General features: G+C 42.9%; 4 protein-coding genes across 5 annotated transcripts; 1 reads left to right on the top strand and 3 right to left on the bottom strand.

The window, feature by feature from the left end:
• Positions 1–529: 529 nt before the first annotated feature.
• znf414 (zinc finger protein 414) lies at positions 530–2,968 on the bottom strand. The gene is made up of 5 exons (XM_068751769.1): positions 2,909–2,968; positions 2,591–2,701; positions 2,265–2,370; positions 1,632–2,164; positions 530–1,069 (listed from the first exon to the last, which is right to left on the bottom strand). The coding sequence occupies exons 1-5, from the start codon at positions 2,958–2,960 to the stop codon at positions 900–902; spliced, it is 972 nt and encodes a 323-aa protein (XP_068607870.1). The 5' UTR covers positions 2,961–2,968; the 3' UTR covers positions 530–899.
• Positions 2,969–4,917: 1,949 nt separating this feature from the next.
• LOC137900701 (mitochondrial glutamate carrier 1-like) lies at positions 4,918–8,793 on the top strand. The gene is made up of 9 exons (XM_068744834.1): positions 4,918–5,014; positions 5,501–5,626; positions 5,904–5,959; positions 6,229–6,319; positions 6,416–6,534; positions 6,631–6,820; positions 6,909–7,066; positions 7,183–7,258; positions 7,364–8,793. The coding sequence occupies exons 1-9, from the start codon at positions 4,992–4,994 to the stop codon at positions 7,518–7,520; spliced, it is 996 nt and encodes a 331-aa protein (XP_068600935.1). The 5' UTR covers positions 4,918–4,991; the 3' UTR covers positions 7,521–8,793.
• A 436-nt stretch (positions 8,794–9,229) lies between these two features.
• LOC137902947 (tetraspanin-2-like) lies at positions 9,230–19,179 on the bottom strand. Its single transcript, XM_068747058.1, has 8 exons — positions 19,070–19,179; positions 13,784–13,886; positions 12,082–12,179; positions 11,776–11,850; positions 11,592–11,675; positions 11,423–11,479; positions 11,207–11,290; positions 9,230–11,100 (listed from the first exon to the last, which is right to left on the bottom strand). The coding sequence occupies exons 1-8, from the start codon at positions 19,136–19,138 to the stop codon at positions 11,035–11,037; spliced, it is 636 nt and encodes a 211-aa protein (XP_068603159.1). The 5' UTR covers positions 19,139–19,179; the 3' UTR covers positions 9,230–11,034.
• Positions 19,180–23,487: 4,308 nt separating this feature from the next.
• On the bottom strand, positions 23,488–24,401 carry ngfa (nerve growth factor a (beta polypeptide)). Of its 2 annotated transcripts, XM_068751693.1 has the most exons (2): positions 24,335–24,401; positions 23,488–24,142 (listed from the first exon to the last, which is right to left on the bottom strand). In XM_068751693.1, the coding sequence occupies exons 1-2, from the start codon at positions 24,399–24,401 to the stop codon at positions 23,526–23,528; spliced, it is 684 nt and encodes a 227-aa protein (XP_068607794.1). In that variant the 3' UTR covers positions 23,488–23,525. The 2 variants fall into 2 exon arrangements, with proteins under 2 accessions (XP_068607794.1, XP_068607787.1); XM_068751686.1 differs by having other exon boundaries at positions 23,488–24,401.
• Positions 24,402–25,890: the final 1,489 nt, after the last annotated feature.

Raw genomic sequence — 25,890 nt, 5'->3', positions numbered from 1 at the left:
ACTCTCCAATATGTTATATATATTTGAAGTCATGCAGAGTTATGCATGTTCACTTTTGGTACTATGACTCGGACAGGACATGTATGCATAACAACATATTTTAAACACAGACATCTCAAAGTGATGCAGTTAAATGACAATTTTAACAGAAATCATTCCATGAAAAGAACAAAGACATGTCTCTGGATTCAGTACAAAATGTACTCCTTTGTCGGGTATATCGGATCGTTTTACGTCACATATTGTGCCTTCAGTTTTCAGTTAATGCCCCCCCCCCCCCCCCCACCTCCCGAGGTCTGAAGGTAAATATTTTACAAAGGTGAGATATTGTCCTGCCGGTCCATTTTGCAGCTGCATGTGGAAAATCAGATGAGGGTATCAGAAGATGCATCTGCACAGGGAGCCCGTGATGAGCAAAAACAAAACCTAAGATTGTGTTCTTGTGACATCTACTGGTGAAATGGAGCAACAGCAGGAAGCAGGTGGGATAAACAAAGACGAGACATTAACGGCTTTCTGGATTCCTTCAACAACAATTTATTAATGGTGCACAAAAAAAAAGACATTTTTAGATTTTTAGAACAGATGGCTTACATTCTACTTGACATAAAAAGAAGGAAACGTCAAATATGTCCCAGTTTGATATCTACAAGATTAAAACTTTGTTTTATTTGAAGAAAATGGCATTAGCTTATATCACAGAAAATATGTGAGCTAAATTTGAAAGGGCAACTTTAAATGTTGAAACATAATTGAAGTATTATGCAGCACCTTCAAACATAGATCGAAGCGTCTCAGTCATCAAGGTCGAGGGTCATCATTTCTTCTTACAGCACTGAGCAATGTTTGCTTCCGAACATTATCTGGCACAGTAAAGGGACTTTCTCGTGCTTCCACACCTACGAGTTAGCGGCAAAGCTCCCCGAGCCTTCAGCAGGTCTGTTTCCGCCGTGCTTCAGGTTGATGTGTTGAGTCATTTCCTTGCGGTTGGTTACGATGTGGCCACACTGCACACACATGTAGCGTCCTTTTGTGTGCTGCCAGAGGATGCGTCTGCTGCAGGCGATGCCTAATGTGTGAAAGGACGTCATCAACGACACTGCATGCAACGCATTCAAATGGAGAATGTTCATTCTGCGCATGCAGTAATGGCTTCCTGAGCAGAGCATGAAGCCTCACTTTCAGTGGTGTAATTAACATTTTTTGTGTTTATTATCTTGCCAGCCAGGCTTGGTTGGGCACATGTTAGTTCTAGCTTCCCATCTTCTCCTAATCTGTTTTCAATATAGCAGTTTAGTAAGAAATTGTCTTAAAATATAGCCAAACAGAAAAAAATTTAACATCCTGGAAGATGATCATGTATTTCAATGGGACCTTCCTGGGAAAGGATAATTCAGTAACATGTTCATGTGTGCTGGATTAGGAAATTATTTCTTGTTAAAAATGCATTGATTAGTGCAGTATAAATATCACACACACATACATCAGAAGAGAGATGCCGGAGCCTCCAGTTTTATGCGATTTACATGATCATTTCAGTAGTTTTAGTGACTCCATGTGGAGTGAAAGTGAATGTGTGGCCAAACCTAGCAAGTAACATCTCTGTGGCTGTGTGGTGAGAAGATGCTCACCTTGATTCTTCTTCCAAACACCTGATGCAGGAGGACAGTGAGGAGCTGATCCAGAAGACCTGGCCTGTGTCTGGTGCTGACCCTGGGCATCAAGGGGATCCAGAGGTACTGTATGGCCAATAAGGCTACGCAATAGAGGCAGATCAGAGGCTTCATGCGTGAGTTTAGTCTGGGGAACTGCTTCTGCAAGCTTTTGAGGAACAAGCTGGGGAGGGGAAGTCTCCTGCTTTGCCAAGAAACGGGAGCCGTGGAGAGACTGGACGGCTGAATCCGCCTGAGAAACGGCAGCATGGAAGAAACCGCCTGGGTTTGCTATTTGAAAGGACGCTTCCTGGTTTGGAGCAACCGAGTCCTGAGGTGCCGGTTTCTCGTCTATGGCCATGGGGGTCGTCATGTTGGTGTTGGCGTCATCAGCCGGAGGAGGGGGCGTCGGTTCAGCCGGCTTGGCTTTTCCGCGTGGCATTTTGGAACACGTGTGAAGGTGAGTCAGAAGGCCACGGTAGGAACGCAACTTGTTGCGGCAATTCTCACACCTTAAGAAAACAAAGGAGTTACATCGCTCAAGACATTTCAGTCATGAACACACCGTCTCATCTCAGAAATGTGGGTGCACTGTAAAAAAAAAAAACTCACATGAAAAATATGTTGGGTTTGTGATGATGTCTCATATGTTCCATCAGCTCCCGCATGCTGGGGAAAGAATTATTGCAGCCGACAGTAGAGCAATGCAAGACCTTCCCTGAAGAACAGGAAAAGCAGAAAAACAGGCAGAGATGATGATGATGATGATGATGCCTTCAGCAGGGGAAAGCCTTGGAGCTGAAACATTTGCCCTATTCTCTCTAAATTACATTCTTAAAGTTTGGGAAATATAATGACAGGTCTTGTGATTATTCATTATTCCATGCCGGGTTAAGTGGCTTCTGATCAAACGTGTGCTTCCAGGACTTTGAGCTCACCAGGGAGAGACTGCGCCGATATTTCGTGGTCCTTGATGTGGCTTTCCAGAGCGGCCATGTCGTTGTACACTCGCTTACAGCCGTACAGCGGACACGGAGTCCGATTCTTTCCTGATAGCGAAACACAGAAATGAATGAAATGCATCGAACCATCAGCTGCGTGCTGGTAAATAATAGAAAGACAGAAACTGCGATGAGTAGCATTCCAGCAAGCTAACTGGCTAGCTCAGTCACGTAGGCTATCGTGGCGCAAAATGGGACTACATTTTGTTTTTTTTATATTGCATGCAGCTGCAATGTAAGAAATAAATTGAGAACCTCTGTTTGCATCTTCAGCTGTCTGAGAGACTTCGTTGTCCGTGAACATCATAGTAGTAGTAAGATAACAACAAAAGACAACACGACGACGAGCTGCGGGTCTCAGCACCGGATGTGACGCACCTGAATTAACTTTATAAAGATATTTATTGAACGTACAAAAAATACACAAACTATGAATTAATAAAACAGAACACAAACAAATAATATATAAAATACAAATAACGAAAGGCATCTTGGTTTATAGACATATTATTAATATTTATAATACTAATTATATATATATAATGTGCATGAGTTTTTATTATAATTACTAGTAGCATTAAAACCTTAAAGACTAAATCTGAGTTTTGAACATATAAATCTTCAGGAAATATAAAAACGTCAACACACAAAATAGATGTTGTTTTCTATAATTTATTATAGTAAGTAACGAGAAAGGGTAACTGTGCTCAAAATAAAACGTGAAGTTAAGTGAGATGTCGCTTTATGGCTCTTTAATATGTGGAAGTATATTGAGCAAATCAAATGTAAAGAATATATGTTTATTTTTTTTTAGAAATTCAAGATCAGAAAGAGACCAATGAAAATGGATGCGGTTCCCAGCATGCCACGCGGGTGCTTATTTTAATGTTCACTTTAATGCGTTCCCTATTAAAGAAGAAGATGCAGTGTTATGATTAGCATTTGTAGCACACGCAGTTCCACAATCCATGAAGGATTAGCAACTATGTTTCGCACCATTATAAAGATTACACCCATAAGGAAAGTGGATTATAAACGTTCCTGTCCGCTCTCTCTGTCCACGTGGGTGGAAGCTCATTGCAGAGATCACAAGCTGAGTGCCTCGTCACTCCACCAACGAATCTCGGGGAAGGTCTGAGACAAGAGCCAATAGTTACCCTTGCAGGGTATCACCTGATACGGGTGAGCGAGTGAACAGAGAACATGGTTCAGCATGCAGTTGTTGCAGGAGAAGCCTGGTGGTTGCAAACTGACAGCAGCGCCGGCGGATGTGACGCATGCCGACTTGGAATCGCTCGCGGCTGGCGAATGAGTGCAATGTATGAGGTGGAGACAACCTCCAGAACCCAATTCAGACTACTCTCCTCCCACATTTTATTATTCTGGATCACTTTGAAATTGGTAATAATATTACAGTAAATGAGCTTCAATAGTTGTTACTCAATATCTCAATTCATTATTGACCAATGTTTGTGGAATTTGACTCAATCGTGTAGGGTGGGGGACCTCCACCTATAATATACACCGAATTTCAGATCCGGATTCCAGACATTATAGAGATTTTTCTAATAATCGGGGTACGCTTGCGTTTCGGCATTCTGTGCATTTAATATTCGAGATATAGATTTCAATCGAGCGTCGTCTGACAGCTGAGTCAATTCTGCATTGGCACATGTCAATGGATTTGTTACCTCCACTACGGAGGCTGTCTTTTTTATGGTGTTTGTCTGTTTGTTTGTCTGTTAGCAGGATTATGGAAAAACCTCTGGATGGATCTTGATGAAGAAAAATCTGAAGATGGTTCTTGGTCTAACTTAGATCCCATTATATTTATTAAAGCTATCTGGATACCTGTCTGGATTAAAAAAAATCTGATTTTTTGCCATATACATAATGGAGGCTTTTTCAAAAAATAATATCTTGTAAATAAAACGTGCATTCAATTCATGCAGTCTAGAAAGATTTTTGTTCATGGTGTTTGTATTTGATTTTCCCAGCTCTATCTTGTGAGCGTTTGGAGAGAGGGCCTGTCAGCCTGCCACTGGACTTGATTCTGTCACGTACGCCAGTTTATCATTGCAGGCTATTTGGATTGTGGTTTCATATAAGAAGGGGAGACTGACTCTGGTTCCATTTGTTGGCAGCGGTGCAGTGGGTGGAGAGTGATGTCAAATGTATCCCTGGATCTACAGGGTGGGACTTGCCTGCCTTTATATATAACCCCAAGCTTGCTTCTACTCTTGCCTTGCTCAGTGTCTCTCAGGGTGTCGGCCTTCTCCCCCGCTGCAGCCTCCTCCTCTGTGCTGACCGATCTTTGCACTCACATCCACCAAAAACCATGGCCCAGCAACAACACATCAGGTAACAATCTGCTCTGTCAGAGCATTACACCGAAGCCTTCCGGCATGATTATGTAATTTGATCTGAAAACCATATAGGAATAGGTTAAAACATGTCTGACTTCTAATCCTCTTCATTTTATGCAGGAAACAGGTTCCTGCTTGGCGTCTGTCATTCTCTAGGCTTGACGTATCAAATCAAAGAAGCCTTAGTATGTGTAATTGTCTCACATTTGTGTTGTTTGATTTACTCTGTCAACAAGTTATTTTTTGGATGACCAAATTCTCAGTGGGTGTCACTCTGTAGCCAGTTCAATTGCAATTCTACTGTGTCACATACGGGATACATTTTAAAAAGTCTCAACTGAATTTTGCATCAATGTTGTGAATGCTGTGATGAATGTTCTGCACAGATAACATGCACTTACATTTACATTTTTGTCCTCTTAAGTTTGAGAAATGGAATGACTGTCATGCTTGTGTCTGTTTTGACATGCCCGTTCAACAGCCTGCCAGCCAAACTGATCAATGGAGGGGTTGCCGGCATTGTGGGAGTTACCTGCGTGTTCCCAATCGATCTGGCGAAGACTCGCCTGCAGAACCAGCGCAGCGGGCAGCATCTGTACAAAAGCATGTAAGAACCACATCCACCCCTCCCCAAAAAAAGAGGCCTCAAATAGCTTTTAGGGAAGTGATTTAGCCTCACATGCTAGTTAAATGTCAGTCTTTGTCATCACTTTTCATTGATACATACATGAGGTGTCAGTGACGGTAGCGATTTCTCTTTTCAAAGAATTTGACTCAACAATGGTGCAAGTAGAAATGTCTTTCACCGAAAGTGAACTGGATAATGGTGATGTAAATGTATGCAAACTAATTTAATAGAAAAACGGTCTCCTTTCTTCTCTCAGGATGGATTGCCTAATAAAGACCGTTAAATCGGAAGGCTACTTCGGCATGTACAGAGGTAAATTCCCTCCCTGCTGTGCCTGTTGAGTCGCACGCTAATAGAATACTAGGATCAACCTGCAGATATATTGGCCTGTGATCTCCTTTGATTGTTCAACATGCATGTTTGAGACACCACAATAACATAGTGCGCCTTTTCTTTTTAAAATCCATGGCCTTTTAGTCGCTAAGTTATTTTGTCACCATTTTCCACAGTCTGCAATCGAGCAGCTGACTGTGTGTTTGATTAGAAAAAGCGTTTCCCATGAGCGATGCTTGCTATTGCAGGTGCTGCAGTAAATCTCACCCTGGTGACACCAGAGAAGGCCATCAAACTAGCTGCTAATGATTTCTTTCGCCACCAGTTGAGCAAAAATAGGTGGGTTTTTTTAACATTTAAGAAGACAGATACAGTATAATGCAATGCTGCTTAAAAAACATTCCTGCATTCGTGCTTTTTTGTGTGTGTGATCAGTGGCGGGCTGACGGTGTTCAAGGAGATGCTGGCAGGCTGTTGTGCAGGAATGTGCCAGGTCATTATTACCACACCCATGGAAATGCTGAAGATTCAGATGCAGGATGCTGGCAGGCTCGGTATTTAGAAGGAAACCAGTGGAATTGATTACCACATACTGGTAAATAATTGTTACCGCTCACAGCACTGTGAAACCGCTGTCCCGTGTCTGCCAGCGGCCCAGCAGAGGGTGATGCCCTGCGTCGTTTTGAAGATGGGGGGCGCCAGCACAGTCCTGAGCCGTTCCTACAACGCCACCCCTGCATGTCAAGTGGTGCGAGCTTCTGCCACAGACATCACCAGAGAGCTGGTGAGGGCCCAAGGAGTCACAGCACTGTACAGAGGACTCGGAGCCACATTAATGAGGCAAGACGGGCTCGAGAACTTTGCTCTTGATTTCTATCTCTAAATGAACGAGATCCTAACGCCGTGAACATGCTGTTTGCCTTTTCAGGGACATCCCATTCTCTGTTGTGTATTTTCCTCTTTTCGCACACCTCCACCAGCTCGGCCAGCGTTCGTCTGTTGAGCCGTCTGTGCCCTTCTACTGGTCCTTCATGTCTGGCTGCTTGGCTGGATGCGTCGCCGCTGCGGCCGTCAGCCCTTGTGATGGTGAGTGACTGGCCGATGTGTCGGGCGCTGGGAACTGAACATCAGTTTTATTTTGTAAAATGTATACATAGTTATATAAAGCCGTTCCCTAATCAAATAACTTATGTTGTGTGCAGTGGTAAAGACAAGGCTACAATCACTCCGAAAAGGCGTGAATGAGGAAAACTACAATGGAGTGGTAGACTGCGTCAGGTAAATGACTCAAGCATGCTGCCATCGAACTTGCTGTTCTCTCATCAGGATTCTTATGATATAAAGAAGTTACACGGGTACTTTGCAATCTGTTTTTCAATGCAGAAAGATCCTGAGAAAGGAGGGCCCCAGAGCATTCCTTAAGGGAGCCAGTTGTCGTGCCCTGGTTGTTGCCCCACTCTTTGGCATTGCCCAGGTTATGTACTTGGTTGGAGTTGGAGAGTTCCTGCTGGGGTACCTTCCATACAACACTAGTTACTAGTCCTTCTGCAGCTTCATCAAATTGCAGGCAGAGCCGTGCCCTGGCCATACCCAGACCCAGCGCTCTATCAATGTGTACCTTCTTTGTTTTCAGTGGCTTTAACATTAAAAACACTAAAGGGCACCGAAGAGATGATGTTTAATATCAGATGGTTAACATTGTGCCTTTAGCGTGATCTCTTATTGAAGCATCCTCCTTTTTAAGTTGAGATTTGGAAGAAAATGATCACTTTGCCTACTGGAGAGTCTGGGGTACAGCAACGGGTACACAGATCAAAACCTACTTAACTCCCGTGGCACCAAAGCTTTGACCCTGTTGCTAAAAATACGACCTCTACCACTATACGTGTCCCATATCAGTTACCCTGACCTGCATTTCCCCCTCTTTGCAACCAGTGGGTTGTTTGCGTATGGTTTCAAACAGCACCAACAGTTAAACTTTACTTGAATGCATTGAATCCTGTTTTGAAGGGTTACATTTGAATGCTTGAATCCATGTGTCAAGTGCTCATGTTTAAAAAAGTAATGTAAAATTCTCTTTTAAAATCATTGTCCTTGATAACCTGCTTTTGTCAAGGACATTTGGTTTTGAATGAGAAGCGATTTAGGGATACGGTGTTGCTTTAAGTTATTGTTGCTAGTAGTGACGTCCCACACGTGCTAATTGTTGGCTTAAGCTGCGCTGCTTAATTTCGGTCACAAGAATGAAGCTGGACGAATCTCTCTCTGATTTGATTGGGAGTGACTTGAGGGATTAATTGTGATGAATTGCAAGACATTATCGATGGGAATGTTGCTTGAGGGACCAAACATTTTCCAAAATGTACACAACCTACATAGTTTTTCTCTCATCTAAATTTGGTCGTTTGGCTGGACAGGTTTTATGTTTGGGGATGAAGGAGACACACATGTACCATTTTATTGCAGAATAGAATGCAGTGTTGGCTTGTACTCTTTCTTCTGAAGATAATTCATGGGTTGAAGCACTATTTTACAGTTTGAGCAGTGTGAATATTAGATATTTTTTTCACTTTTCTCAAGCTGCTAAAAGGTAAAGGCAAACATTTTTAAGGCTTTAGTAATTTAAAAATAGACCATCTCATCCAGCTGAGAAGATGACTTTTTAATAATATAATAATATGCTTTATTTATATAGCACCTTTCAAGAAATAAAATTCACAAAGTGCTTTCACAGACAAACTAAAGAATCGCTTTAAGTTCATATTCGAATTACAGATGTAAATATAGATTTCTGAATGCTGAATAAATATTTTTTAATGCAGAGTTTACTTGTGTTCTTTGAATAGAAACTCTAATATTGATCAAAGTACGGAGTGGGAAAATAAATGCGTGTTCAGGAGGGGCTGTTGGAAGCGGCAGCAGATAGATGCTTTTCTGATGCAAGCTTTTCTGATATTAGCCCATCCCTCTACACATACATCAGCAGAAGAAACGCTCATGCTGCGGCGTCACAGTAACCGTAGCCTGGCTGGTCAGGAAGCTTCTGCTGCATTGCACACATAACTATCCCCTCAACTGAACATGCAGCTGTCCTTCACGCTCAACTGCAGAAACACGAAACTGTTAAAAATACTTCAGATTTTTATAAAAGACCTGTTTGTCTTGTTATCATAAAAGTCATCCAGATGTTAATAAATTATTATTATTGTTAGGAATTATTTCAACATAACAGGAAATAATAATAAAAAATTGAAAATATCACATCACAGGAAATTGCAAACTTAGAAAACTTTATTGAAATTCAAATACCTATATTCCTGAGAGGCTTGGAATGGGGTTAAAATAAATTAACACGCAATCAACTACTAAACGCTCAACTATGTACACACTAGGTGCGTTTACATGGACACATTTAACCCGGTTAATGTTATTTCAGGTGCACGGTACTTTTGCATCTCCAGATTTACTGAAACACACACAGCTGAGGTACACAGCAACAACTTGGACTGAGCTACACTAAGGAGTTCATCCTATTCCAACTCACTAGGGTTTCTGAAGTGACCCCTCTGACCCCAGTTGTGTCGCCTCGCTCCTCAGAGCCACACGTGGCGAGCCTCTGTTGTCTCCTCACTTGTATCTCTTCACGCCGTCATGTCGAAAAAGTAAAAATACCTTGCATTCTGTAGCGCTTGGGCATTTTGACGCAAACCAGGATTGTTTTATGTCCACAGAAGCGTTGTTTTGTATAGAAGAGGCTTTTGGAATAGTTGGTAGAGAATTTTGCTTTCGCTTTTGCAGCTTCAGTTCAACACAGTCGAGTGTTTCACTGGCCAAACAAGCCAAAACAAAAGAAAGGTCAATCGAGCCGTGTGCACTACCCATCGGATCTGCGTGACAATTAACTGCGTCCGACTCTACAAACATATGTAGCACGTCTGCTATGTTATTTTGCTACATTCAGACAACATGATCAAAAACAGTTCGCTATGGAAGAAAGGCACATTAAAGAAGCAGCTACTAGTTGTATGGATCTGATTTGACTATTGCAAACACTGCCGTGACTATAACACTGCACGACTAATGCAAAGATTTATCTACACACAGCATATTAAATAGTACCACAAATAATGAAGACAACTCACACATATTTACATACCCGAGTCCCAACACTTGGAATTATTCTGCAAAATGAGTGGCCTGATTTAACCTGGATAAATGACAGTGGTCCCAGGTTGGTCGTGACTTTTGAACCTTATTATCTGCTGAGGCCTATGAGGATGCACAGGTCATACGGGGCAAGTGCTTATTCTGAGCTGATCACGTTCCTCTTGAAATCCAGTGACTCATGGCTGGTGTTATGGAAGAAAGGGGATATATTACAAATTCTAAAAGAAAGAATTGTTTTCCCAATATCCAGTTGAAATAAAACAAAATCTTGTAGAGAGCAATCTGTGTTGATTGTGCAGTTCATACTCTAGTGCGAGGAAGAGTGCTACTTAATATATGCATTCTAGCAACATAATACCATAAATAAGCATTACCTCTCTTGGGAAATCAATCTGAACAACCATACAAGATGCTGATTCACTTTTTCAGATGGTCATATTATAAACCCAGTAGTACTGCGTGTTCATGTAGAAGCTGCTTTCACCTCAGATTGCTCTCTCTCTGGACGGAGTGTCCCACAGCTGTGGGGTCAGCGGCAAGGCTGTGTGAAAAGCCTCTTGCACTACTGCAACAGTTTGTGGGTTAAGATTTACAGCTCTAGCCAAAAGGCCGCCAGGGGAAAGAAAACTGATAGTCATCAGAAAATACGCCGTTTCCACTGGCTTGTATGAAAGGAACAAGCGTGCAAGTAGGAAGTACAATCAGGGTGTTGTGAAGAGGTAACTTTGCAACGTGCCGTGACAAATAAGTTAAGAAATGTTGGGAGGAATTACGGAGGAAGATTGGAAACGCCATAGTGGAAAGGGACTTTTTGATATCGAGGGTTATTTGATGTTTGATCTGAAGGCTATGTTGTCTGTCGGGGCTTTTAAGATGAAGAATCCAGGTTAGATGACCTCCCTGCTGTTGCGAATGGCACAACACAGCACCATACTGAAGATCATACCGATGATCTGTTGAGAGGGAAACAAATATTGGGAAAAAAATAAATAAATATATGCATATTTTTGCTGACAAACAAAATGTGTTTCCAAGTGTTTTTTTGATATCCTTTCTTACCATGACTCCAGCGATGCCTATGCCCACATACCCAATGATATAGAGCTTGCTGTTGAAAAAGTCCTTGATGCCTGTTTCACAGTCCTGCAGAACACAGACAAGACGAGTCAAGCAGTGTTGACCTGGACTGGAGCGACTGGTATCGCACCATTGGTCATTTATTACACAACAAATGGCAAACTTAAATTTCTGCACTGAACTGGTAATAGACCTTACCTTAGTATCAGGTGCGGGGTCAAGACAGGGGTTCGCCACGGTGCCACAACAGTTGAGCTGAAAGTGGAAATAAACAAAATATTATGTACAAGAACATCGCTTTTAATGCACAGTCTGTGTGGTTTGCAATGAGAGCAGCGCCACCATAAATACTTTATTGCTTACTTACTACTTTCTGGTATGACATGATTAGCGTGCCGTTATTGTTTTCATTGTAGGTTGTTGTGTAGAAGTTCTGAACATCTTCAATGATCTATGTGAGAGAAAAGATGTGACTCGTGTGGTGCCATCATGAGAATACTCATTATAAACTACTCAAGCAGTTAAAATAATACTGATAATAATACATTTACCTTGTCTTTGTTTAAGAATCCAAACACACCTGCTGCCACCTCAGCAGCGAAGATAATCAGCAGACAGGCAAAGAACTGAAAAGACCCACAGATGACAATAAATCATAATAATAATTATGAGTATATGTTTTTTAAATATAAAAAGAAAAGAAAAAACTCTGTTGATCCCCGGGAGGGCAAATTATCTTGTCTTACTCAAGGATTCATCAGCATGTAGACCAGGGGGGGGGTGTCAATCTTCTGATAAGTGGACGGTGCTCTTACCCCTTAAGCCACATTTGACATTTACATGCATTTTTCACTCACTGATCCCAGCAGGCACTGAGATTCCCGTACAGCTCCGCAGCAGCCAAAGAATCCGACCAGCATCACCAGACTGCCGGCTCCTATCAGGATGTACACACCTGGGGAGGATAGAGAAAGCCATCGAAGGCCGCTAAACCAGCAGCCCCCAGAATACATTCTATTCGACAATACTTTTAAGATATGTCAAAATAATCAACCTAAGAAGGTGCACACACACTTCTGTTGTTTGATTATCTGCTAATGCCAGGCTTTATCCCGAGCTTTAACTTTCAGCATCACCAGTAGGAGGCGGTATAGCACTAGGACTATGCAGTCAGGAGGTTGTCAAGCAGATCTTTAACGTTTCAGATTGCATCACATCTGTGGACAACAGAACAAACGGCAGCAATGGCCTCCTCACATGATCACTCTTTAATCTGCTCGTTAGGAAAGGTGCATGACGGGCAGGCCTGAGGGAGGAATTCAACAACAGGGTTGGTTCCTCTAGCGCGCTCATACAGGTGGAGTCTGTTGCTAAGCAACAGCCCTGTGGATGCTGTGTACGAGAGGACAATGAACTCCCCCAGGTGATGTGGGCCCAGGTGGGAGGAAGAGAATGAAACGTTTCAAGGATTCCACCTCAATGAAGAGGTTTGACGTGACAATTATATAACTGTGTGCTTCACAGCCAGATTAAGGTGCCAACTGGTGCTTTAGGTGTAGAAAAATATGGTTTTCATATAAACTGACTTTTCAGAGAGGTATTTTGTATGGGCTTGACGTCACCGGAACGACACACAACAAATGCTGGCCTTGCTCAGCTGTGCCTGTGTGAAGCTGTCAAAGCCATGTGTAACAGAGAAGCTGCCAGTGAAACCACATCCGAGTCTTAGTTTACACCCAAACACACACTTAAAGCTGACATCAACATAATTAACTGGGCAGAGAGTAGGAAGTGGGCGCTTTAAACCAGGCAATCAAACGCCTCTCTCTCTCACCTTACCCATTTCGCTTGATTTTGCATCTTGTTTTTCCATATTGTCCTTTAAAGGGCTTTTTAAATAGCCCAACACCCACTTGCTCCACCTTTCTTTCCATCTGTGTGAGGTGAGTGGTTGTAGTTTCCCCTCATGCATTTATGCTCCATGGGTAGCAAGTCATTTCCTGTTATTCATAGTCATCTCCGGTGTGACCGAAGCACGGGCATCCCCAGTGTTTGAAAAGATCGAATCATATGCAGACATTAATCCGTGTGGTATTGGCACATCAACCCAAATAAGACACACACACACACACACACTTTTGCACTGACGTGCAAAGAAGCGCCGACTATTTTTCCCTTACACGCACTTTCTGTGTGTGCGTGTGGGCTCTTCATGCACTTGTGGACTCTGTATTTGTCTGAGTATGCACATGAAGGGAAGCCTGCGGTAGGAACATCCCATCAGACGGATAGACAGACCTTTATTCAAGAGTAAAAGGAGCTGCGCTGAAATAGCCTATTCTAACGTCCACCTCGGGCCTGAGAATGGTGGAGATGAGAGAAACATGGCAGCTATATGTACTCCTAAAAGAAGACTTAAAAAGATTTCTCAGCAATAAGATAACACTTATTTTCCCCCGAAATAAAACATGTTATTAATCATTCAACATATATACTAAATCAGTGGTACTACTACTACTACCGTACTTCCGGCTTGTCCTGTGATGTCATGACACTTACCGATGAAGAACGTCTCTGGAGCCTTGTCGCCATTGAGCAGAGACACAGTTTCAGGGTCGAAACGCAGCCACAGTCCCACCGCCAGGACGAAGGATCCCATCAGCTGCAGATAGACGGAACCCAAAAGAGTTCTGATAAGGTTTGGCTGAACATGACTACTCGTTATAGAAATGCATGAAAAGTGACAAGCAAAAAGCCAGTGGTTAGTAGGTAGAAACTCAATGCTGTTTTATGTATTGCATAATGAAGCATAATGAAGCAGATGAATGCAGAAAGCCTTATTCGTTAAAACGCCACAGTGGAAGTGCTCTTCAGGCCACCAGAGGCCTTGTTCTCCTTAAAAGTGATTTTCCACATAAGTAAAGTAAACGGTGCTGTGGAGTTTCCACTCTGGCTCTCCACCCTTTTCACTCATGCAAGAGATGTAAAACTTCAAGTGAGTCCCTGACAACATGTGATATTTTGTGTAAAAACAATGACTTTCAATTTACTTTCTAACCTTAAAGTACCCCTTAGCAATAAGGAGAAAATGACCAGCCTGGTTTGTGGGCAGCAAGTTCGTCACCTTGAGCTTTAACAGACACTCTTGGTTGTTTGGAAATGCGGTTACACGTTGCTCATATTTTCCTTCACCTAAAACCATTATCAGTATACAAACTGACGAGAGCAAAAACCTCAAGTCTCAAAGTGGCCAGGTGACCTTGAAATAAAGCCTTATTTTTCTGGGATCTGAGATGATGTCTGGAGCGGAAAGTGTGGAGGACACTCGATGACTGAGAGGTCCAACGCTGGTCAGAATTGTAAAGCATCTGAACAAGACAGTTCCTTGGACGCCAGCCCCCCCCCCCCTCCTAAACTTCGGATGCAGTGATTGGTGCTCTTTAGAACAGCTGATCTGATGGGACTTGGGGTCAGCAGTCCACTGAGATAAAACAAGCTGCAGACACACACTGGCTGGATTAGTGGCGAGAAGGGCTTCAACCCATAAAAACAGTTGTTATCAGTTACTGTTGCAGCTGGATTGTGCGTAGAAGAGCCGGTGGTTGTTTTCACGTCTGAAAACAGCTCATTCTATTACTTTTATGTCTACATAAACGAGCTGAAACAAACAGTGGAACTCCGGCATTGAGGACAGGAGCTGATATACTTACTACATGTTTAATTCTGGCACTCATGAGTCTGATTATCCTGAGGGACCCATTGGCAGCACCGCAGAATACCCCCCCTCCCATTTTACCCCCTTCACTTTGTCTGTCACCAGACACACCCCTCCCTTCTCCGTGCCTCTCTCCCTCCCAGATCTGCCCCTTCCCCCCAGCTCCCTAACTTATCTCCATGTCCACCCCCCCCCCCCCCCCCCATCCCACCAAATCCCTCCCAACCTCACCCAAAGGACAAAGACCCACTGTCTCCCTGTGGCTATTTGCTTTGGTGCACAATAGGAGGGAAACACAACAATAAGAGGGAACGAAGAGGGAAAAAAAATATCATTGGATGCTTCAACATCTTTTTCCTTCAGACTACAGAAGCATATTGTTGAGTCTTCAACCTGGGTCTTTTATAGATTGCATGAAAGTCTCTAAAATCCAGATAAATGTAAGAAAAAGAATGTTCTTTTGAGAACTTTTACTGTCCAAACACGTCTGAGGACAATTAGTCTGGGTATGTTGAGATAGAGATGGAAATCTCTCAGTCAAGATTTATTGGGGCTCTTTTAGAGTGTAAGGCCTGTTTTTAATGATACAGTAAATGGGTTTTCTTGTGAGTGGAATTTCCATGAAAACGGGGCCTGAGCTGACATGGGGCTGTGGTCTTGGTCAGAAACAGTCTGTAGTATTATCCAATTTCTCTGAGAGAATTTTTTAAGGAAAAATTATGAGTGTAAATTGCAACAAAGGTTTTTAAAGCCAAGTAACAATAAACTGCTTTTATGAAACCATCTGCAATTAGTGAGTGATATAAGCTCATCAAAAATAGACCTCTGTCTGGAGTAGGTTTGGAAAAATGGTGGGCCTGAACAAAAATGTAAATAGGAGCAAGTTAATTATGGGTGGAATAAATCCCATTGTTCTTCACCACAGGGTGAGGGCGGGGAAACCTAGTGGGACTGAACAACCTCCGTAGCACATTCAAGTTTGATCTGTGTGGCTGGGGGGCATATATAATCCAAAAAAATGATTTTTAATGTCCGTGCATGTGGTCGGGAATATTTTAAATCCGTTGGCCGCTCTAAACAATTCCCGTGAGGTGTGAGATATGAAGTCTAAAACCATGAATCGCTTCATTGTGCCAATATTTAGAAAGGCCATTATTTCTTTAAAAATATTACTTCCGTTACTTATTATTCATTTAATGAAAAATACATTTCACTGGCATTAACTGAGCCCGTTTGGTGAGGAACGTTCATAGCTATGTGGCCCCACATTTGCATTAATTACAATAACAAAGTGAGATTTGAATAAACATTTAATTTATACTGTATTTAAAAAAATAAAATAAAATAAAAGTGTTACTGGCATTTAGAATATGAAAGTATAGATTGTAAGTGTGTATTTTAATTTTAAATGTAGTTCCAGCTCTGTAAAATGTTTGAGGCAACAACAACAACAAAAACCCCCTCTGCATGAGTAAGCTGTCTAGCAAAGAAAAATACTGCTGTAGAATCTAAATGAAGACAAATCTATATGGTGAAGTCTCTCCAACAGGAGACCTGGTGGATCAGATGTTATCTTGAGGAGGAAGAACACTGAGAAAGACACTTTGTGCTTGCACCTTTCCTCACACGTCAGTGTGAAGCACTGTTTGCCTCGCTGGCTTAATCTTTGACTAAATAGGGCCGTCAGTGAACTATGAAACACAAACACAGGCCAGACGAGCCAGTGCTGTGCTGATGTTCCCTTACAAGCGCTTGAATTTGCAGCTGTCGGATTGGCCTGTGCTTTATAAACGAAGCTGCAGTAATGAAGCCCTGCAGGAACCTCGCTACATCCCGTTACTGAGACAACGGGTCAGACGAGGTTATAAACACAGAGCCACTCTGGACGCGTCTTGGTGGGATCGGAAGGGATGGAACCACTCTCCTCACACGTCGACAGAGACAGTTGCAGATTGCTGTTCTTTAGCCAGAATAGGCAACGAGTAAATCAGTGGAGGCGCGGAGCAGAAGGTCACGGAGCATCTCTGTGGTGTTTCTGGGGTTCTTTATGACAAGCAGGGAAACACATTCTCAAACAGGACACATCCCCCGAATCCACCCCTCTCATCATGCTGATCTATTTGTTTTTTGTCTTTATCTGGGTCACATGCATGTTTGACAACTGTCTCGCATTCTGCCACGTGAGCACGTGCTTCAATATCCCTCCCAATCTTCAAATGATTTCCAGCCCTATCGCACTTTCCTTTACAGGAAAAAGGAGAGGTTGGAGACGGCTTTCCTCTGTCAGGTAATTCATCCCCTCGTAATCTCACTCATCTCCATGTCTGCCTCTTCATTGAGTCCACAGTTCAGATTTATGGAGAAATGAGACTTCAGCCAACAGCCACACCCAATCTGGATGGATGTGGGGAGGAGGAGGAGGAGGAGGAGGAGAGAGGAAAGCTCAATGGCGGGGCTGGTGGGATCTGTCAGGTCTGGGGCTCCGGTGGGGTTTTGCTGCTCAGGGAGGCAAAGCAACAGACCAAAGTTACGCTATTGTCCCGCTGTCACAATGGATCCATTCACGCCGCCTGATCCACTCCACAGATGCTTGTTGGAAAATCTCTCGCTCGCTCGCTCCCTCTCTCTCTCACACACACACCCCCATCACCGCCACCTGACATTTGAGCAACAGTGAAGTGACTACATATTTCCTTCAGCGTCCACGGATAAAGGGGCGCAGTTGGAGAATGTTGGGCCCAACGTTCCCTCTAATTGTTCATGCGTCTGAGCAAACTCACAAACTCCCCGAGCAGTCCCTCGGACAACTTTGAGCAACATCATAATAATACATTTTATTTTAAACGCACTTTACATTTGAAAGCAAATCTCAAAGTGCACAATAGTATAAAAACAAATAGCATAAAAACAAGATAAAAATCAACAAATAAAACAGATAAAAGGAACAAGCAAAGGATGTGTGTACTGTGGTCCTGAGAGAGTCCTGGAACTCCGATTACAATGGCGTCTATTAGATGCGTAAAAACATGTGAATCTCATCATTAGCCGGAGCAGCCAGTCACCGGACACTCAGTGGGAAATAGCACAGAATGAATGTTTACGTGTTTATGTTATTTTCAATTTAGGTTGGATTTCTTTTGTGCGCAACGTAGATTTTCGCTGCGCGAAGACCGTACCAGCTGTGCGTAATTACGCACGGTAAAGGGAACGTTGGTTGGGCCTCAGAGTGCGCGCACTGCGCACGTTTATCAATCAGCGCTGCACCTTCTGACTGAAGCCGGTGCGGAAGAAGGACCAGCTCTGCCAGTTTGTTTTCCACGCGGACTCTCGGTCTCTTTCCTTTCTGTCCTTTCATTCAGCCTTCCTTTCAAACGGACGATTCCCCAGGAAAAGGGGCGGAGTTGTCCCTCTGTGGAAATTCTGATTTGAGCCCGGTGAGCCAAAACTAAAAAAAAAAACCCTTCTGGCAGTCACCCTTTCGGCGCCGCACACACACACACACACACGCGCAGGGTGACCCACGCTGTACTAAATATATGAATTAACCGCATCTCTGCACAGACGCTGAAACAACACGCCGCTATTAAAGCACAATCATGTGAAATGAGTTCGCTGCGAATTAAAAGCCGTCCTAATAAAAGCCTCTTTATGTCTCTACAGCAAATAGCTGGTCTGGAGCGACTTCTGTCACTCTCAATCAGTTGCGTTGACGATAGAGGCCTTTGCGCATGCGCAGCACGCAATCACTAAAAGGTTCAAATGGAGCGGCAGGAAAATGACGCGTCGTAAGTTGCTGTTATTGTCCCTCATTCATTGGTGTTGACTCCCGTCCCGAAGGCATCCTTATTACTATGCCGATGAGGAGGTGCGCGTTTGGTTTAAAGCGCTTAAGCGGCACCACGTAAATGATTGCTGGCAGCTGTTTCGCCCCGTTATATGATTGCTGCAGCGGTACTTTATGCAGGATGTTTTAACGCGGACCTTTTGCCAACTGGAAATCTAATTTTCCGGACAGACACGCTGCAGAGTTCGAGTCCCCCTCCCTGCTTTGATCGGTCAGTCTGCGTTGCTGCACTTGCTCTGGTCACACATCTCATCCCTTCGCGACACAGAACCAAACACAGACTCACCCAGAATAGAAAGTTGAACACGAACAGAAGATACTTGACGCATTTCATTCCTCCTTCGACCTTCCCCATTTCGGCTGGACGCGTCTTGGTTCTGCTTTCAGCCGCGCAAAAGTCCGTTGTGTTGAACCCGCTCACTGTGACAACGGCCCACCCCGGTCACAACACTTGTGCATCAAAAAGCACCGTCTCTCTCTCTCTCTCTCTCTCTCTCTCTCTCTCACACACACACACACACACGCCCGCGCACAGACGCACGATCCTCTTAAACTCTTTCCAGCCCGCCCATTTCCATAATACAGAGGAGAAAACATAAACAGCTAAAAATAGAGAATATCATTTTAAATTTAAGTTTTTATTTTTATTTGGGCCCCAGCACCATCTTGAGGAACCCTGTGTAAATCTGTTTATTAAAATCACCATTATGAGCATGCCAAAACAAAACACATTTCTCACATACACATTGGTGGGCATTTGCTTACTTCAGCGGACTGGGCAATGGATGCGTCCAAATGACTACACAGTAACCCAATATTTCAAAGAAGTTTTTATTTATTATTTTTTATTTTTCAATTGGCTGCTGACCTATTCTTACAATCTCCTCATAAAGAAGTCTTTAGAAGTAAGAAGTTGTCTTACTATTAAGGCAATTGGGTAAAGCAGAAATGAGTATTTTAACAGTTAACTGATAAAGTAATTGTTACTGGGAAATAAAAAGTTTTCTTTTTGGCACCAAATTTAGTCAGCGCTTTAGCTCAAACCAGTTCAACTGCTGTTGTCCTCATTCAATCTCATGGATTTTTATCACATTGCAATAAATAAATAAATAATGAAAACAACCCCCAATAAAAATCACAAAATTGAACTTTTTCTTGCTTAATTTGAAAACAGGTTAGTTTTTATATTCCCTTTAGGTCATTTTGAGGCACCAATATTGCAAAATATAAAATTCTCTTTACTACAACAATAAAATGTTGTGAAAAGCATCAGCTAAGCTTGAATAGGATCCAAACCAAACCTGCTGTTAATGAAACGGAAGGCGTGGTCCCTCTGCTGCTAGATTTCTTCCTTCAGTGTCGTCAATGACTGAGAGCATGACAAATAGCAGCAATGCCATGTTCAGCATAAATATTTCCCCCACAACTATAGAACAAGGGGGATGTTCAAATCATTTTTATCACTAGCACTGCTTAGAAAATTTCAGAATAGAGGAACAACATGGACCAGGAATGCCATAACGAAGGGTGAGGACAAAAGATCAAATCATTAGATTAAACGTTTTGGAGAATAATGACCAAAATGCAGATATTTTCAGCCAGTCACACATTTCTATCTAAGAACCCTTAAATAGGCAAAGTCCCTCCAGACTTATTGTGGGAATTGTGAAGACTTAGTGAAAATAAACACAGTTATTATTAAAGTTATTATTCCATCCAAAGCGGAGCTAAAAGAGGAAAGGCTGATAAGACCGTGCAAAAAAAGAAAAAGAAAAAGAAACCCTGCTGATTGGTTCTTTTGGACCTCTTTATGACTGTCTCTGAGTAGTTCCAAACATGCAAACAAGAAAAGTGTTTTCATACCATAATAACCTTCACAAAACCGATAATAAACAGCTGACTAAATTATTTTACAACTCAGAGAGATGCTGAACAGGTCTGAATGGTTCAAAAGTAAACTGTTTTATATGCTGTTATGAAGAGCAACTTTTCAATAGTAACTTGTGTTGTTCGAATCTGTTACACCCATGTTTGGGTCAGGGCCTGGACCTCTTCCTCCACTCTGAGGTCATCACTGACTGACAGTCTGTTGGGTTTGAGGGCCAGTCATGATTCAACACTGTCAACAAGGTCATTTGTGCTGTAATTCAAGTGAAATAGAAGTTTTCAAACTGATATAACTAAGCTGTGAACCTAACAAGGATTAGTTTATGTTTGATTCTTTATTACAACAACAAACAGAGTTGAACGGTGATGGATTTCTATCTGTGACAGCATAGCGCCATCTACTGGTCAAGCATCCAAACATCTTGTTAAAGCAAAAAAGAGCTAATCTTTGACCATCTCTGAACTACTACTACTGTACTGTGGGCTTGTCCTGTGGGGGGTCGCCACAGCAAATCAACTTTCTCCACTTCACCCTGTCCTTTGCATCGTCCTCCCCAACACCAGCCACTCTCATGTCCTCCCTCACCACATCCATGTATCTTCTCCTGGGTCGACCTCTAGCCCTGTTCCCTGGCAGTTCCATCCTCAGCATCCTTCTACTGATATAGTCCCTGTCTCTCCTCTGGACATGTCCAAACCATCAAAGTCTGGTCTCTCTGACCTTATCTCCAAAACGTCTAACCCTCAGTCCCTCACTGTCCCTCTTATTGTCTCATTTCTAATCCTATCCAACTCCCAAGGAGATCCTCAGCATCTTCATCTCCGCCACTTCTAGCTCCGCCTCCTGTCTCTTCATCAGAGCCCCTGTCTCTAAGAAGCCGTCCATCATGGCTGGCCTCACCACCGTCTTGTAGACATTTCCCTTCATCCTCGCTGACACTCTCCTATCAGAGCACACCTCTGAAATTTTGTATTTATATCACAGTTTAGTTGACTACTTTGTTGGATGCAAGTGAATATGTAATAAAATGTTACATAGCTGGGATGGTTATTTGTGTACTGGGATATGAACTATGCACCTATAAATACAAAGTTTCCGAGTTGGTCAAAGAGAAGATGAGCAAAATACGACTACATTTCAGAATTCAACTGTAGACATAGCGCCATCTAGTGGCACCAGGAAATTATGCGTTTAGGTTGATTTGAGTCGACCATGGAGACCTCAACTTGGGTCAGAAAAGCAATTACACCGATAATTGTTTTTTTTGATTCATTTTGCATAAAGGTGGTTCTTGAGGAGGAGACCAAGCATTTGTACTTTGAGACTTATATGGATCATGGTCAGGGGCAGAGTTCAACGGGTCGTGGTATCACCACAGGATTCATAAGTTGCTTGACAGAGGTATGTGCTCCCAGATGCCTTTCTCAGATACTCATTTCTCTTTTAGACAGATTTCTACCTCGTAGAAGTTCACATCTCTGGTGGAACAATCCACAGAGGTGGTTTGAGAAACCCCAGTGCCTGCTTGTAGCTCACGCCAATGGAAAAGGTAATCTGAGGCTGAATAGAACAGAGCACCGTGTGCGTCTGAAGCTGCCTCATTCGTGAAGTTGAGAGTACAGACTGGCACCCAGTGAAGGTGATAATGAGAGAAGAGCAGAATTTAACTTCAAATGAAAAAAAAAAAAAAATGAAATGAAAAGAAAAGCAGAGAGAGAGCCAACTCTGATGTGGCGTTTTCCACTCCTATATGAATGTGTAGTTTTTAACGTCACCACTAGATGGTAGTGTGTTTCTTTACAAGGTCTTTCGGGACTTCTGCAGAGCAAGGAATTTTGGATCTCTTTCTAAGCTTCTACCTGAAGGCACACAGTGTGGGCAGGTACAGTCCAGACACCAGTAGATGCCCCTGTAAAAATAAAAGAACAGAGAAAAACACCCTAAAGAACATCTGCAGGTGCATCACCAAATCATCCTTTCAAAACTAGTATTTGTTGATAGCTTTGGCCACTCAAGGATGTCTAATAAAATCACATTTTGTCACTTGATGACAGTAATTTATTTGTGACTCTGCTGCTCTGTGGTTCCAAACATGTGATAAATAAACATGTATGCAGGTCACAAGTAAAGTGGGTGACTGGATAATTTGATACTGACAGATCTGGGTTTGCAGGGTTAGTGGAAAATATCATGTTCTTTACCTGCAAAAGGTTCCTTATGTTCATTAGTTCGCTGTTATGTTGGACTATTGACTGGTTAGTGGTGTGAAAGTCAAACATACTGGGGCTATGGAGCAGCAAGACCAGAACCAGAACATCAAAAGGGAGGGGGGGCAGCTTGTTTGTCACATGAGCTGACCCCTTTCATCTTTCATGTAGTCATTTCAATGGTTACTGATACAAATTATTGATGAGAGCAAGCATTTTGGCAAAGCATGTGCACAGCAACATTATCCTAAACTGACACGAGAAACCAGGCAAGTACTGAGGTGTTTAATAAATAACAGCATCAACAACAACAACACAACAACAACATTAAAAGCTTGGATTCATTTTATATACATACACATACTGTATATATTTTCATATTTGACTGTATAAACCATAAATATGACATGCAGTCCTCATAACTTAAAACAACCAGGACTTCTCAGACTGAGGTAGGGTCAGGGACCAAGGGGTTGGATAGGTAAAGCTGTTTGTTTGTAGGTGTGTGTGTGTGTGAGAGTGTGTGTGTGTGTGTGTCAAGAGGTGGAGAGAAAGATTACAGTATTGGCAATTAAGCTGCAGTGGCTGGTTAGTAGAAATGTGTGTGCATGGTTCATAGTTTAGTGGTCAGGATTTGTCCTCCCCAGTCAGTGCCCCAGTCGTCCCGCCCAAGACTTCCGGCTGAGAACACACACACACGCGGCATTGATGCGGATGAAACGCCAGGCTATCCGTTCCTTGAAGATGGTCAGGGCGCTTACGAATATGTGAGTGTTGGTGCAGTAGGAGTTCCAGTGGCGACTGTCGATGCCGAGACAGCCCGAGTTGCCTGATTTGGAGCCCTGTTTTCCACCCCGCCCCCCTGGCCTCCCCCCATTCCCAGTCCCGGAGCCTCTAAGTGTAGGAGATCGACACGTGGTCTCATAGAAGAATTGTTTCTTCACCACGTTGTTGATTGTGACATTGGGTAGCACCGTCACGTCGTTCCCTGCTATATCTGTGGCTCGTGTCAAGTTACCCACCCAGGTATTTATGCTGTCACATACCGAGTACTCTCCTCGGTGCATGGTGCGTGATCCCGCTCTGCGCCTCACCCTCACCCCCCTCACCCCTTCAATGTCATAGCCCTCACCTTCGAGGGCATCGTGCGATGGGGGTATTTCGCTAAAGACAACACGCGGTGAGGAGCGGTACCGTCTCTTGGAGAAGAGTTTCGGGTCCACTACTGGAATGGAGGGGTCTGGAGGAGAGTGTGATTGGGCGGGGCTCCTATCATGGGCATGTGAAGCTGCCCGATTGGGCCTCTTGGTTCTCTGGTGGCTGGCCCTATGTTGCTCCTGGATAGTTTGATGTTCAGGAAGGTGGTCCCCCACTGTCTGCTGCCGTCCTGCTCTGTGATTGGCTGCTGCCTGCTGTCCTACTTTGTGGTTGGCTGCCGTGGCACTCCAGGCCAATCCACCTCCCATGTTCAGTACAGCCTGGACGCCGATCAGGAGGAGCAGGACCAGTGATGACGACCTCATGGGCACACGGTCCTGAGAGAAGTAGATGCAAACGGTTCAGATAAAAAATATGCTTGGGTCTTAGCTAATGCTACGTGGCTAATTATGATCATTCAGGCATGCAGTGCCATCATTATAACCTTGAACTTATCATTGGCACTGATGACATTGTTCTGGCTGCCTTCTACTTTGTGATATTTTGTATTGTTGATTTAGGATTAAATGTTCAAGTACCGGTATGTGTTCTTTGGGAGTTCTTTGTATTGCAACAAAGTCCTTTTAGCCTCAGATTAATTAAAACCTATACTTGAAATAGAGCCTTTTCAACAAAATCTAACTATGTAACCTACTTTGCAATTGCCAACATTATTTGATATAGACACAACTGGGTGAATTGAACTTTTCACCCTGGAGGGACAAACACTATTTGTTTTATCGTTAACCTACAAAGGTTAGGCGAAAGGATGCCTCCCTTGTTAGTGTTACTGGGATGTGGATGCATCGATGATGTGCCTGTTCAAGCAGTAAACACCCGTTGTGTCTGCAAACCCGTCTGTGTTGTTGTGAAGATTCATTCATGGACAGTACCGTATATGCATTTCACCAACCCTATAAATACAGTCATTATTAGCTGTAGCTTTAGTTTAAGCAACACATTAAGGAGGAAGTTGTAATTCTGGATGATCCGACAGAGCTAGCTGAGCAGTATTTCTGATAAAAGGTTTTGGCTGAGAAAGGTTTTTGTCTCATTTTGTATGTAACTGGTGTGAGTGCTACAATACCTGTGGAATGTGTCCTGTTGAAGTGGGAGCCCCTGTGGACTAGACTCCAGTGCAGGCCAGGCCCCTCATGCCTGCCATCTGGACCCCCCTGAACCACAGCTCTGGAACACACACAGGCAGACCACAGACTTAAACATGTGGGTTCACAATTCAGCTTGAAGGAACACGCCTAGCTGCGTGTTAGCTGTTGCTCTACAATGTCAATGTAGACATGTGTAATGATACCATTTTACACATGGGATCAGATGATCAATCAATACTGATGTCAAAAATATATTTTTAAGAATAAAATAAAAATAAAATCAGCAATCATATCATTACATATAAAATGAAATCATTTAAAGGCAAATATATGATTGTATCCCAATAATACATACAGTAATGCCAAACAAAGTAAAACGCCATACAATTCAAACTATTATATATACTGGTTCATTGTACATTTTTAGTTTTAGTGCAAGGGGTGTGAGAATGCAAGAGGGGCATGTTAGGTAGAGTAGATGAGATGACTTTGAGAGGACTAAAAGTCTCTCATCTCACCCACCGATCACTACTGCTCTCACAGACATACACAATTTACCATTATCTGGTCTTATCTCGTGCAAAATACACACACACACTCCCCATGTTTAACTCTGAAGCTTAGACTTGCCATACATTGGAATGCGTGGCATTTCACACTTCATTGGATGATGCATATATAGTGGATGTAAACGCTCCAACACGTT

Source organism: Brachionichthys hirsutus, chromosome 2, assembly GCF_040956055.1.
Source record: "Brachionichthys hirsutus isolate HB-005 chromosome 2, CSIRO-AGI_Bhir_v1, whole genome shotgun sequence".
In the NCBI taxonomy this organism is placed as follows: domain Eukaryota; kingdom Metazoa; phylum Chordata; class Actinopteri; order Lophiiformes; family Brachionichthyidae; genus Brachionichthys; species Brachionichthys hirsutus.
Note: the sequence above shows the minus strand (reverse complement) of the source record. Positions and strands in the feature narration are given on the sequence as shown.